The sequence below is a fragment of the Macrobrachium rosenbergii genome, chromosome 35, assembly GCF_040412425.1.
Source record: "Macrobrachium rosenbergii isolate ZJJX-2024 chromosome 35, ASM4041242v1, whole genome shotgun sequence".
NCBI lineage: Eukaryota > Metazoa > Arthropoda > Malacostraca > Decapoda > Palaemonidae > Macrobrachium > Macrobrachium rosenbergii.
The window spans coordinates 3,217,975-3,233,010 of record NC_089775.1 but is presented as its reverse complement, the minus strand read 5'-3'; the positions used below and the strand labels follow the sequence as shown (position 1 = coordinate 3,233,010).

The window sequence follows — 15,036 nt, the reverse complement described above, 5'->3', positions numbered from 1 at the left end:
GACCAGCTGAATGGACCGACGGGAACGGACCAGCTGAATGGACCGACCAGCTGAATGGACGGACCAGCTGAATGGACCACGGACCTGAATGGACGGACGGAACGGACCAGCTGAATGGACGCCGGAACGGACCAGCTGAATGGACCGCGGAACGGACCAGCTGAATGGACCCGGGCGGACCAGCTGAATGGACCAGCTGAATGGAACGGACCAGCTGAATGGACCGACGGAACGGACCAGCTGAATGGACGGCCGGGGCGGACCAGCTGAATGGAACGGACCAGCAGAATGAACCGATGGAACGGACCAGCTGAATGGACCGACGGAACGGACCAGCTGAATGGACCGACGGAACGGACCAGCTGAATGGACCGACGGAACGGACCAGCTGAATGGACCGGCGGAACGGACCAGCTGAATGGACCGGCGGAACGGACCAGCTGAATGGACCGACGGAGCGGACCAGCTGAATGGACCCGGAATGGACCGGCTGAATGGACCGCGGAGCGGACCAGCTGAATGGACCGACGGAACGGACCAGCTGAATGGACCGAAGAACGGACCAGCTGAATGGACCGGCGGAACGGACCAGCTGAATGGACCGACGGAACGGACCAGCTGAATGGACCGGACCGCTGAATGGAACGGACCAGCTGAATGGACGGGCGGACCAGCTGAATGGACCGGCGGAACGGACCAGCTGAATGGACCGACGGGGCGGACCAGCTGAATGGACCGGACGGGGCGGACCAGCTGAATGGACCTGAATGGACGGGGCGGACCAGCTGAATGGACCGACGGAACGGACCAGCTGAATGGACCGGCGGGGCGGACCAGCTGAATGGACCGACCAGCTGAACGGACCAGCTGAATGGACCGACGGAACGGACCAGACCAGCTGAATGGACCGGACGGAACGGACCAGCTGAATGGACGACGGAGGCGGACCAGCTGAATGGACCAGCGGGGCGGACCAGCTGAATGGACCGACGGAACGGACCAGCTGAATGGATGAATGGACCAGCTGAATGGAACGGACCAGCTGAATGGACCGACAGAACGGACCAGCTGAATGGACCGACGGAACGGACCAGCTGAATGGACCGACGGAACGGACCAGCTGAATGGACCGACGGAACGGACCAGCTGAATGGACCGACGGAACGGACCAGCTGAATGGACCGACGGAACGGACCAGCTGAATGGACCGACGGACGGACCAGCTGAATGGACAGGAGCGGACCAGCTGAATGGACCCGGAACGGACCAGCTGAATGGACCCGGCAGAACGGACCAGCTGAATGGACCGACGGAGCGGACCAGCTGAATGGACCGGAACGGACCAGCTGAATGGACCGATGGAACGGACCAGCTGAATGGACCCGATGGAGGCGGACCAGCTGAATGGACCGATGGAACGGACCAGCTGAATGGACCGATGGAACGGACCAGCGAAATGGACTGATGGAACGGACCAGCGAAATGGACCGATGGAACGGACCAGCGAAATGGACCGATGGAACGGACCAGCTGAATGGACCAACTAATCCACACAAGTCATAAAAAAACTTGTAACCTAATTATTTTGTACCTGAGGCATTTACCTGGGAAAGGCTACACACTTGACATAGCATAGAGCTTTGCCCAACTTCCTGACCCACCAGGTACCAGTGTGGGTGAGGTGGTAGCACCTATACATCCTATTTCAGAGCCCTGGGATCGATTCTTAAGTGAGTTAGAAGTTTATTTGTACTGGACACATGATTGTGGTGTATGTAATTATACATATACATACACGCACACACACACATAACTTCAGCAAGGTGCCCAAAAACTTGTGAAACATTTTACACATTTGATTGAAAACTAACAATATTTCCACGCTCCAGAGAGACATAAATCACTCTAAATGTTGATCCAGCGGCTAATGGTCTAAAGAAGGTATTTAGATTAACGGTGTGTTCTGTGGAGGGGTTATTTAGAGGCTACGAAAGAAGAGAAAAAACTGGTCATGCAACGGAACGAGAGTGGAAAAGGGGCGGTCATAAATTTTGTCTGCTTTTGCAAATTGTCATACAGGAAAGGCGAAAATATTTTATCATGTCCCCTTGGCCACGCTGTATACAGGAAGGAACCTCTCTCTCTCTCTCTCTCTCTCTCTCTCTCTCTGTACAAGGACCACTTCTCCCTTTATCTCTCTTTCTCTCACTCTCACAGTACAAGGACCACTTTCTCTCTCTCTCTCTGTTCCTCTCACTCTTTCTCTGTACAAGGACCATTTTCTCTCTCTCTCTCTCTCTCTCTCTCTCTCTCTCTCTCTCTACAAGGACCACTTTCTCTCTCTCTCTCTCTCTCTCTCTCTCTCTCTCTCTCTCTCTCTCTCTCTCACTGTACAAGGACCTCTCTCTCTCTCTCTCTCTCTCTCTCTCTCTCTCTCTCTCTCTCTCTCTCTCTCTCTCTCTCTCACTGTAAAAGGACCACTTTCTCTCTCTCTCTCTCTCTCTCTCTCTCTCTCTCTCTCTCTCTCTCTCTCTTTCACTGTACAAGGACCATTTTCTCTCTCTCTCTCTCTCTCTCTCTCTCTCTCTCTCTCTCTCTCTCTCTCTCTCTCTCCTCTCTCTCTCTCTCTCTCTCTCTTTCACTGTACAAGGACCATTTTCTCTCTCTCTCTCTCTCTCTGTACAAGGACCATTCTCTCTCTCTCTCTCTCTCTCTCTCTCTCTCTCTCTCTCTCTCTCTCTCTCTCTCTCTCTCTCTCTCTCTCTTTAAACCTCACTGTACCTGGCGTGACTGACGGCAATTTTAGCAGTTCCCAGGTAGGTGGTACCTAGGTTTTCTAAATTCATTCGGCTTTTTTTGTTCTCATTTCGGATGGCCACCTTCTTATTTTACCTATTTGTACTTTCATTCGTCACAGTTTGCCTGTATTTGGCTGGGAATTCATTAATATTATAAAAGGGAATGAATTTGGGGGGAATATGCATAGGTTCGAATCCTGCCTGGGAGACTATAATATAATATATATATGTATATAATCACCATTACACAAGGTATAAATGATAAATAATAAAAATAATAATAATAATAAAAATTTGGGCACCTCAGGACTGTTTAATGTTAAATATAAAGAGAGATTAAGTTTAATTTTCAATTTGAAAAGAAAAAAAGCTGATTTCAAAATAGTTGTTAACCTTTGGTGACGTCAAATGCCTCGGTGAGGGTCAATTCGCACCCCCTACTAAGAGGGCGGGTTCTTGTGGGCTACGAATTGGCTCTCGTGGGGATTTTGGGCGAGGGGGAAGAGTTATACAACCCACAAACATCAGATTTATGAAATCGTTCTCCATAATGTGAAAAAATTAGAAATTTAAAAAATTTTCTAATGTATAAAAGGTCAACTGTAATAAATGTACAAAAATGCCATCTGTAAAAAATTGTAAAAAAAATGCCACCTGTAAAAAATTGGTTTAAAAATGCCAACTGTAAAAAATGATAAAAACTTTAATAAATGCTTTAAAAAATGCCAACTGTAAAAAATGATAAAAACTTTAATAAATGCTTTAAAAAATGCCAACTGTAATAAATGTAAAAAAATGCCACCAGTAACAAATGAAAAAATGCCAACTGTAATAAATGTAAAAAGAAATATGCCAGCTATAAAAAATGAAAAATGCCAACTGTAATAAATGAAAAAATGCCAACTGCAATAAATAAGAAAAAAATGCCAGTTGTAAAAAATGAAAAAATGCCAACTTTAATGAATGTAAAAAAATGCCAGTTGTAAAAAATGAAAAAATGCCAACTTTAATGAATGTAAAAAAATGCCAGTTGTAAAAAATGAAAAAAATGACAGCTGTAAAAAATGAAAAAATTCCAACTTTAATGAATGTAAAAAAAATGCCAGCTGTAAAAGGTGAAAAAATGCCAACTGTAATAAATGTAAAAAATGACAGCTGTAAAAGGTGAAAAAATGCCAACTGTAATAAATGTAAAAAATGCCAGCTGTAATACTGTAAATGTAAAAAGATTGCCACAACTGTAGCCTAATAAATGTGAAAAAATTCCAACTAATAAATGTAAAAAAAATGCCAGCTCTAGAAAAAGGAAAAAATACCAGCTGTAATAAATGTAAAAAATACCAGCTGTAATAATCATAAAAAATGCTAACTGTAATAATTGTAATAAACGCCAACTCTAAAAAATGAAAAAAAAATGCCAACTGCAATAAATGTAAAAAAATGCCAACTGTAATAAATGTAAAAAAATGCCAACTGTAAAAATTGTAAATAATTGCCAACTGGAAAAAATGCCAACTGTAGTAAGTGAAAAAAAATGCCAACTGTAATAAATGTAAAAAAAATGCCAACTGTAGAGAACTGTTTTAAAACTGTCAGCTGTAAAAAATTTTAAAAAATGCCAACTGTAAAAAATCGTATTAAAAACAATTGTCCAAATATATAATATATATATATATATATATATATATATATATATATATATATATATATATATATATATATATATATATATATATATATATATATATATATTTATGATGCTTTTAAAATATGTATTCTTACTACATTTTTAGCTTATAAGAAGCCATTAATTTTCAAACAATTTACATAGTTTTTAAACTTTATATATATTTATAAACTTACCTACTAAGATATCACAGTCTGTTACAGCCTGAAGGAACTGCTGTGGAAAGGTCCTCATCCAATGACGTCCAATGTCGTACTGAATAACAATAACAATAAAATGTCTTAATGACTACTCGTAGCAGCTGATTGCTTGACGCAAGCGTGGACTGTACGATAATTTTAACAAAATTGTGGTATAAAGTTACATAATACGTTTTATTTGACTTATATTAAGATTGATTTTTTTTATAATTATTTATATATATTGATTTTATTAAGTTAAAAGTTAAGATCAACGTATATTTTTGACGACGGCTTAGTTGTCAGTTATCGTACGCCTGGCAGCCTCCCGCGCTTACGCGAACAGTGGCACCTTTTAATAGTATTATGATTAATATTTCGTTGTATATTTATAGTTAATTAATTAATAATATGTTTAAACGTTTAATTATGATAATTTTAATCTTGTATCGTCATTTTAACTGACCTTAGAAATACAATAGACGGGAAATTAGAGAGTAGTACTAACAACTCTCCCTTGAGAGAGAGAGAGCGCAACTTACACAACAACACTGACCTACCCCATGCTCAAACTTAACTCCCCTGGGCATGGCTGGGCATAGCAGGGCATACCAGTTTGGTCATACGATGCATATATAGCGACGGTTTATATAAAAGGTTAATAAAAAAAAAAAACCCGTCTTGGCGCTGGGCAAGAGCACCAGCAACTATGGCGGTGCGAATTTTTGGGTCGTTTTTCCTGGTGCGTTTTGTCAGAATGCTTCGCTTGTTTGTCTGAATGGCTCGCTGTCTCTCTCTCTCTCTCTCTCTCCATATCTCTCTCTCTCTCTCTCTCTCCCTCTGTGTCGTTTGAGCCCAATCAAGGCGTAGGGTCAATAGTATTCTCTCTCTCTCTCCCTCTCTATTTATCTCTCTCTCTCTCTATCTATCTCTCTTTCTCTCTATCTATCTATTTATCTCTCTCTCTCTCTCTCTATCAATTTATCTCTCTTTCTCTCTCTCTCTGTCTATCTATTTATCTCTCTCTCTCTCTCTCTATCAATTTATCTCTTTCTCTCTCTCTCTCTCTCTCTCTCTCTCTCTCTCTCTCTCTCTCTCTCTCTCTCTCTGTCGTTTGAACCAAATCAAGGCGTAGGGTCAATAGTATTCTCTCTCTCTCTCCCTCTCTATTTATCTCTCTCTCTCTCTCTATCAATTTATCTCTCCCTCTATCTATCTATTTATCTCTCTCTCTCTCTCTCTCTCTCTCTCTCTCTCTCTCTCTCTCTCTCTATCAATTTATCTCTTTCTCTCTATCTATCTATTTATCTCTCTCTCTCTCTCTATCAATTTATATCTCTTTCTCTCTCTCTCTATCTATCTATTTATCTCTCTCTCTCTCTCTCTGTCGTTTGAACCAAATCAAGGCGTAGGGTCAATAGTACTACTTACTCACCCTCTCTTTTTCTCCCCCCACCCCCTCTCTCTCTCTCTCTCTCTCTCTCTCTCTCTCTCTCTCTCTCTCTATCTCTCTCTATCAATCTATCTCTCTCTCTATCTATTAACTCTCTCTCTCTCCTTCGAACCAAATCAAGGAGCAGGGTTTATATAGTACTACTCTCTCTGTCTGCCCCTCTCTCTCTCTATCTCTCTGTCTGTCTCTCTCTCTGTTTCTCTGCCTCTCTCTCTCTCTCTCTCTCTTACCCAATACCCCCTCTTCTACCCCAGTACAACCCCAGTTCCGCCCCAGAAACCATCCACGCCCATAAACTCCAACCTACGTGTCTAGTGACACGTATAGACCTATGCAAGTATTTCTAGGCCTAATGGAGTCGATTTGCCCAGGAAAAAAAATCGTTATTGTCATTATTATGTCTGTTTATTTATATTTAAGTGTATCTAAGTGTATGTGTATACCTGTGTACTTGTATATCTGTATGGCTCCTTAAGTGTTAAATATCCAGAAATAAGATATTGGAGGATTTAGCCTATGAAGGTACTAGGCCTATTCACTTGGTTTCGGATAAGGAGGCCTTGATTATAATAATAATAATATAATAATAATAATCATAATAATAATAATTAAGAAGCCTTGAATACAATAATTTGATACTTATAGGCGTAGTTCAGTGGGTCTCTTGGGCACTGGAAGCGTGAATACCCAGTAACTCAAGACTTATTTATATCTGAATTCATGTTTGAATGTTGTCAATAAAAGGTATATAAAAATAAACAATATATATTTTAGGCTTTTATTTCAAACAATTGGCTCCTCTGGGTACTGGACGCATGAGTACCCAGTGCCTCTTGGGTACTGGAATCGTCAATACCCAGTGGCTCTCTTGGGTACTGGGAATCGTCAATACCCAGTGGCTCTCTTGGGTACTGGGAATCGTCAATACCCAGTGGCTCTCTTGGGTACTGGGAATCGTCAATACCCAGTGGCTGTCTTGGGTACTGGGAATCGTCAATACCCAGTGGCTCTCTTGGGTACTGGGAATCGTCAATACCCCGTGGCTCTCTTGGGTACTGGAAGAATCCCCATTGGCTATCTCGGGTTATTAGAAGCGTGAATCCCCAGTGGCTCTCTTGGGTACTGGAAAGGTCAATACCCTGTGGCTCTCTTGGGTACTGGAAACGTGAATACCCACTAGCTCTCTTGGGGTACTAAAGTTAAGTATACCTTAGTTTTACCAGACCACTGAGCTGATTAACAGCTCTCCAGGGCTGGCCCGAAGGATTAGACTTATTTTACGTGGCTAAGAACCAATTGGTTACTTAGCTAAGGACCTACAGCTTATAGTGGAATCAGAACCACATTATAGCGAGAAATGAATTTCTACCACCAGAAATAAATTCCTCTAACTCTTCATCAGCCGGTCGATTGGGATTGAACTCCGGCCCATACGGTCTGAAGCTCAACCGACTCAGAATATACCCAGTGGCTCAATACTTATTTATATTTGAATTCATGTTTGAATATAGTCAATAAAGGGTATAGAAATAAACAATATATATTTTAGACTTTTATTTCAGACAATTGGCTCTCTTGGGTACTGGAAAGGTCAATACCCAGTGGCTCCCTTGGGGTACTGGAAACGTCAATACCCAGTGGCTCCCCTGGGGTACTAGAAGCGTGAATACCCTGTGGCTCTCTTGGGTACTGGAAAGGTCAATACCCCGTGGCCCCCTTGGACTGGAAGCATCAACACCAATTGGCTCTCTTGGGTACTAGAAACGTCAATACCCAGTGGCTCTCTTGGGTCCTGGAAACGTTAATACCCAGTGGCTCTCTTGGGTACTAGAAGCGTCAATACCCTGTGACCCTCTTGGGAACTGGAAACTTCTATATCCATTGGCTCTCTTGGGTAGTGTCAATACCCAGTGGCTCTTTTGGGTACTGGAAACGTCAATACCCAGTGGCTCTCTAGGGTACTGGAAATGCAATACCCAGTGGCTCTCTTGGGTACTGGAAACATCAACATCCAGCGGTTCTCTCCAATGCTGGAAGTGCTCGAGACAGACTCCAGAAGCTGAGGCGTTCCAGACCTCAGTGGCCCCTCCGGTCCTTGGGAAGCTTCTTCAGCCTCTGGATCAGTCTTCTGGGGACTCCGGCAGCCAGGAGCTCCATGGAATTGGCCTCTCGGGAATCCTGGAACGCCTCCTCATTCTCGCCGTCGTCCTGGAACGGCGCCGTGATGGCCGGGCAGTTGGTCGCGAAGGCTTTCCAGGCGGCTTCCAGGAGCGGAGGGGCTTGGAGCCTGGCCCTGAAGACGGCTGAGGACCGCTCGCTGGAGCCGACCACCGAGGAGCCTCCGTAGACGAACAGGCTTCCGTTCTGTTGAGGGCGGAAGTAAGCTTTATCAATATACTATATAATATATATAAAATATATATAGAATATATATACATAGAACTCACTCATTAATTCACAGGCCTATTTCAAAATGCATACACTATATAGAGCTTACTAATATATATTAAATATATATTTTAAAAAGTATACCTAGAAATTAGAGTGTTTGAGAGAGAGAGAGAGAGAGAGAGAGAGAGAGAGAGACTAGGTCTAGGAACTAAAGGCCTATCCTTAAATTAGCTTTATCTCTACGTATATTTATTAATTATCATTTCAATAATAAGATATAATCTAATTAACATACACACGCGAGCGCGCATCTCTCTCTCTCTCTCTCTCTCTCTCTCTCTCTCTCTCTCTCTCTCTCTCTCTCTCTCTCTCCGAACAATAGAACGATCGCCGTAGCACCGAAGCAATTAGGGAACCGTTCATTCAGGAAACTTTGCCGAATTCAGGTAGCACGAAACAGCCCGCCGATTATCGATCGCTCCCGACAAACGCTACTTAATACAACGACTCAAACGCTTTAACAAGTAGCTTCGACTTTCATTCTCTCTCGTTAAGTAACTAAAAGTCTTCGGTATTAAAGATAATTAAAGATTTATTAAAGAGAGAGAAGTTTTCTGCTGCGGGAGATGTGGCTTGTTGAACGCGCCTCCACAGGAATCCGGAGTGGGTTCTGGCGTAAGCAAACCAGTTTGCCGAGTTTTGTATTTTTATTTATTTATTTTTTATTTTGCTTTAAAGGGCGTGGGGGTAAGTTACTCACACAAATAGAGAGAGAGAGAGAGAGAGAGAGAGAGAGAGAGAGAGAGAGCGATCTGGAAAGTAATTTGGCTTAGGCCTAGTGGGAATTGTTCAATATTTAGGACTATGATAGGTGACAAGTTTGTTAAATTCTCTCTCTCTCTCTCTCTCCCTCTCCTTCTAACCTTGGATCTCTCTCTCTCTCTCTCCTTCTAACCTTGGATCTCTCTCTCTCTCTCTCTCTCTCTCTCTCTCTCTCTCTCTCTCTCTCTAACCTTGGAGAGAGAGAGAGAGAGAAAGAGCTCAGTTTGGAAATTAATAATGCTTACTTAGCACTTAGTACTATGAGCGGGCATGTCTCGCAAATCCATCTCTCTCTCTCTCTCTCTCTCTCTCTCTCTCTCTCTCTCTCTCTCTCTCTCTCTCTCTCTCTCTCTCACAGAACCACAACTCACGGAGAGAAAGCGGCGTCGTGGAAGTACAAAGGAACCGGCAGGACCAAACGGGTGCAAGACCAAGCCAGCGTCAGGAGGTCGAGTTTCCACACGTCGTCGAAGACTTCGTTCCCGCTGGCGCCTCCGATGACGTAGAGATCTGTAAATGATTGATCGTGATCGTGACGATTACGACGATAGTGATCACCGCGGGAGGTGATCGTGACGATAGTGATCGGTTGTCGAAGGAACCGTTAGAGAGAAACGTCAAATAAGGATGATGTTTTGGGGGGTTAGGCCGATATTACATTTTTTGGGAATTTTTTAACAGATGCGGGCTTATATATATGCAATAAATACTACTACTGCTATTGCTACTAACTACTATTACTACTAACTACTAGTCTGCTTACCGGCTCCTCTCTGGACGGAAGCGTGACACTTCCGGGGGCTCGGATAAGCGTGAAATTTCGGGTCCGGTTTCGTCTGTTTGAGGGACCAACTTCCGGTCTGGATGTCCAGGACAGGCACCTGGGAATTGTAGGAAGTGAGAATGATGAGAAAGACTCTCTCTCTCTCTCTCTCTCTCTCTCTCTCTCTCTCTCTCTCTCTCTCTCTCTCTCTCTCTCTCTCTCAGATAAACGAAAATATATACAAACCTCATCCAATGAGAAGACGCCATCGGCAGCTGACCCTCCCACCACTATGATATGACCCGGGATGACCCCAATTTCGGCTTTGTAACGACCCGTCGGCTCATTTCCCTGTAAAGGAACGAAAGGTCAAGAAAGGTCACGGCTCTATAACGCATTTATGGCTAAAAAAATCTTATATATCACAGATCTTAGACCTATGCAAAAATACGGCTCTTTGAGACCTCTAATAAGACCTTGACCCACATTCAGAGGTCAGTTTGACCACAGAGAGGTCATATTCACCTTGTACAGGTCAGATGAGGCCAGGCAACTCCACGTGTTGGTCGGGAGGTGGTACGCATGAGCCTGAAGGGAGAAATGGTAGCCTGAAGTACCGCCTATCGTGTAGACGTAATCGCCCATCCTGCGGAACGCCTGTGGGCGTAGGATGTCTCGTTAGGATTTAAAGAGGATTCTGTTACGAAATAAAGTATATAATAGATATAATAACAGATTTAAAAGCTTAAAAACAGACATCATAAGTCTATGATACTATTCCGAGATCACTCCCGAAGGAGGAGGAAGCTCTTACCTGTCCATACATCTCCTGAGGAAGGTCGCCCTCCGAGGGGACGACGCGCCACTCCCCCGTCGCCCTGTCGCAGGCGTGGACGTCCTTGGACATGACGCTGCCGAAGGGGTAGCTGGTGCCGCCGAAGGTGACCAGATCGCGCCCAAAAGACACCATGCAGTGGGAGATACAGGTTGGGGGGGCGCCTTCATTACCGCCGGAGAGCTGCTCCCATTCTCCCGTCGAAAGGTTCAGCCTCCACGCCTGTTTTGGGGGGGGCGAAAGGAACATAAATTAGACTTTTATAATTAATAAGGATTCATATGGCGGCCATATTGACCGCCGGAATATATTCATTCGTCTTTTACGAATGACAAACGAATTAGCGTCACGAATGGCTTCGATCAGCCGTCGGCGGGCAAACCGGTTTTAAATTCTCCCCGTAGGCGTCATGTAACCGTTCGACCGCTAAAGAACGTTTGTCTGTAACTGAAATATATTATATTATTTATACTTATTCGTAAATGTCGGCAAAATAATGAAAATAAAAAGAAAAATAAATAAAAGTTGTCAGCAAACATCCAGTCGTCCGGTTCAGTCATGCGAACCTGAGCCTAGGCCTATGTATATATATTTTATATATATAAAAAGTCATATTTCAATTATTTTAATAAAAATAATTTAAACATCTCTTTCTTACGTCTTATAAACAAACACACAACCTTCAAAAGTCTAGAAGCTTAAAAGTCTATATGCAAATGAATGATCACGTGCACACCAGAAGGTGCAGAGTTACCAACTAGTGTTTTTAACCCGCCCATTCTCCGAATTTGGTCATTCTTCTCCAATTTTATGGATCCAAACTCTACTTATGCGCACGCACGCGCGCAAATACAACTCTCTATTGATTGCTAGGTGTACATACTCGCACGCAGGCACGCAAGGGCTTAAATTAATACGCATAAGAGGCATAAATAAGTATATTTGGTCTATTTCTCTCGATCTCTCTCCTGGGGTTTGCCAAGATTCGGCTGTTTGTTTTGGAAGGGGCGAAATGTGGCCCACCCTATACGCGAATTTCGTAACACGACGAAGAAAGCGTTCTTGCGGGCGTGTAATGCCCACCCTGAAGTGACAGGCGCCCTTTGGGGGGATTAATTGATAGAATCTTTTAGGATTCTGACTCTCAAATCTCGATTCCTGGGACCTATAAACCTTATTTGAAGTTATATATAGGAAATTGTATCTATAGATGGCGTCTATACATATATATATTATTTTACCTATGTATTTCATAGTCATTATTCCATATTTGTTATTTATGTTGCTAAATTTTCTCTGACATAAACTGCAGGAATAGATTGATAATACATTAAAGTTTTTTACATATCGGGCTTGACTGGACTTTGAATTGACCCTTGGGTGAGGTCAATGGGTCACAAACAGGTCAGATAACGGACTGACACCAGTTGGCAGAACACCTTGTGAAGTGTTGGCACACAGTAAGCACATAGCTTGGCACAAATCAGATACAGATATTTCTCCTGACACTCACAAGGGAACGAAACATAGAATTCCCCCCAAAACACGATTTTGGTCCCTTACCTCGGCCAGGGCGCCCTCTGTGGGGTGGAAGCCCCCGACGCTGTACAGGAAGGAGTCCGTGCAGGATATGCGGTGGCCGCTGCGTCCTACGGGCGAGGGTCCTGCAGGATATAAAGGATATGATGGGTAATTGTTTTGTGATCCGTCTGAGAATATGTGAGGTATATGGTCTCTCTCTTCTGACAGAGGCAGAGTTTTTGAGATGAGAGAGAGAGAGAGAGAGAGCATTTTAAAACAGGCAGAGAAATATTTTTATTATTATTATATTCAGAAGATGACCCCAACCAAATGGGCTACTGCCTTGAAATTCTCTAAAATTCCAAAAAATATTAAGGCGTCCATTCGAAAGATGTAACAGAAAGAGGAGATATCACTTACTAGAAAAACAAGTAAATTACCAAATCAATAAAAATATAAAAATGTAAGAAAATTATTAAAATCCTTATTTATATTGCTGGTGTCATGAATTAACTGCAACTGCAAATATTTCTACAGCTCTTCCAGAGAAGTGTACACAAGATATTTTGATTTTAATCCTATAATTATCCTATAATCCTATTAACTAGTGTTTTCCTCTTACAAACACTGTGGGCGACATGCCCCTATAAGTGAAGTATGGGTATTTGACCTAGTAAATGCTATAGTACCTCATAAGCAATTGGGTATATGGGCATAGTCGAACGCAGAGAATTGTGATGAACTGTTCATCTTAATTATTCCTATATTCTCTTGTCAATCCAGTTTAATCATTTTATTAATAATAACAATAATAACAGCTAGGGATAACGTGTATGTGTGCTTGTGCGTGCGTGAGGGCGCGCAGAACAAATAACAAACAAAGCAACAAAGAAAAAAGATTAAAAATCATTCATATCTGAGCAACACTTACCTGAGCTCCATGTCGGAATCTCTTCCATAGCGATTTCCGAGGTCATGTTGAATTATCTCTCTCTCTATCTCTTCACTCTCTCTCTCTCTCTCTCTCAGCCTGGTGCAAAAGAACGTATATCTTCTGGACTCTCAGCCTCGAATCGACTCGTAACGCTTGAAGGAAGAAGAAGGAATACGAATGTGAACAAACGCTTCTTCTTCTCGGAGACTCTGAGGAAGACTACGGAGCTTCTTGTCTGCTCTCTCGCCGAGAGTAAAATGGCTGTTGGCCGCCCTGGTCGCTTCATATATATATAGAACAGCAACAGGAGACGCCCGCGTTGCCAGGACTCGGGAGAATTTTAAAAGGAGGCTGGGGGCTTCACGAAGGATTCCTGTTTCGTCACGGAGCCTATTGGGAGGTTGTGGGACTGCTGAGCGAAGGATTCTGGGAGGGTGAACGAGATTTGGGGAACGGGAGAGAGAGAGACTATGTAACATATAGGCGTAACTTTCGCCAGACAGAGGCAGGACGTTTGTGCGTGCGTGTGTGTGGGATGTAGGGTTGCCCAAAAAATGGCCCATGGAGGGTCAGACCACTCTGTTGTGACCCCAGTATAAATCAATTTGTCAGACCACTGATAATTGAAAGGAACGTGTTTATCTATTATTTATATAGATTTATATATGATTTAGCTTACAATCTAAGCACATACAAACTCACAAACATCTAAACACTCTTTACACTTCCTGGATTTTAAGGTCAAACTCTAGACTGTCATACACTTTCACTGGTTTACACAGCTTCTCTTCACTATTCTCAAGTTGTGCTATGTCAGTTTTGAACATCGATTATTCTATACTCCTATTTTGTCATCCCAAAACCTTGTAACTGTGTCTGATTCCCCTCCCTTGAATGCTAAATTATAAAACACTTATCTCAGACCCACTTTCCTAACCAAACAAGTCACTCTCCTGCCTTCAAATCCTCACTTGACTTCTATCTGAACATTTTTATTATTTTTAACAGTCTATCTAGGTCCCTTTATGTCACATACAGAGTTTACCTTTTACTTTCAAGCATTCAAATCAATTTTCATAAAAAACATGATCCACAAAACCTTTTCCTCGTCTAAACTTACAGCGCCTATCCCAACTTTCGCTTCAACCAGACAATGAACAGATATGCCTCCAGCTATTTCTCTTGCTATCATCTCATTCATTTATTCATTCTTCTGTCAACTCTGCAATAAAAACATTATGTAGTAAAGTCTCTTCCTCGTTCTCATTCACTGCAGTCTGATTTTTTTCATGTTACCTACTTTTGCGTTTAGGTAACCAAGGACAACCAGCCATTCATTTTATGCAAAATTGGCCAGGTTTCTCTCTCTCTTTCTCTCTCTCTCTCTCTCATTCATTTTGCCAATCATGTAACCCCATGTCAAAACAGTTAGTGATCATATCATATATATATATATATATATATATATATATATATATATATATATATATATATATATAGAGAGAGAGAGAGAGAGAGAGAGAGAGAGAGAGAGAGAGAGAGAGAGAGATCAGCAAATCATAGCAGGTATCCGCTACCACAGAAATTATCTGAATTCTGATCAAGTTTCTCCTCTAACTATATCACCAAAATTTGGTTTCAATAAGCCCATTA

General features: G+C 42.5%; 2 protein-coding genes and 1 long non-coding RNA gene across 5 annotated transcripts in view; 1 reads left to right on the top strand and 2 right to left on the bottom strand.

Moving 5' to 3' along the window:
- The window catches only part of LOC136856352 (uncharacterized), a 43,761-nt gene extending 38,306 nt beyond the window's left edge, over positions 1–5,455 (bottom strand). The window contains exon 1 of one of the 2 annotated variants that reach the window (XM_067134135.1): positions 4,662–5,455. In XM_067134135.1, coding sequence (XP_066990236.1) covers positions 4,662–4,719 — 58 coding nt within the window. In that variant the 5' untranslated portion in view covers positions 4,720–5,455. The remainder of the gene's footprint in view (positions 1–4,661) is intronic. The other variant, XM_067134133.1, reaches the window with a different exon arrangement.
- LOC136856354 (uncharacterized) overlaps positions 1–14,757 on the top strand; it is a 61,905-nt gene extending 47,148 nt beyond the window's left edge. The window contains exon 3 of the long non-coding RNA XR_010858317.1: positions 13,479–14,757. This is a non-coding gene — a long non-coding RNA (uncharacterized lncRNA). The remainder of the gene's footprint in view (positions 1–13,478) is intronic.
- On the bottom strand, positions 8,014–13,628 carry LOC136856353 (kelch domain-containing protein 10-like). 2 transcript variants are annotated; one of them, XM_067134136.1, is made up of 7 exons: positions 13,381–13,628; positions 12,492–12,592; positions 10,908–11,150; positions 10,619–10,750; positions 10,340–10,444; positions 10,094–10,211; positions 8,014–8,481 (listed from the first exon to the last, which is right to left on the bottom strand). In XM_067134136.1, exons 1-7 carry the CDS (start codon positions 13,424–13,426, stop codon positions 8,309–8,311), a joined length of 918 nt encoding a protein of 305 aa, XP_066990237.1. In that variant the 5' UTR covers positions 13,427–13,628; the 3' UTR covers positions 8,014–8,308. The 2 variants fall into 2 exon arrangements, with proteins under 2 accessions (XP_066990237.1, XP_066990238.1); XM_067134137.1 differs by lacking the exon at positions 8,014–8,481 and adding an exon at positions 9,671–9,840 and having other exon boundaries at positions 13,381–13,627.
- Positions 14,758–15,036: the final 279 nt, after the last annotated feature.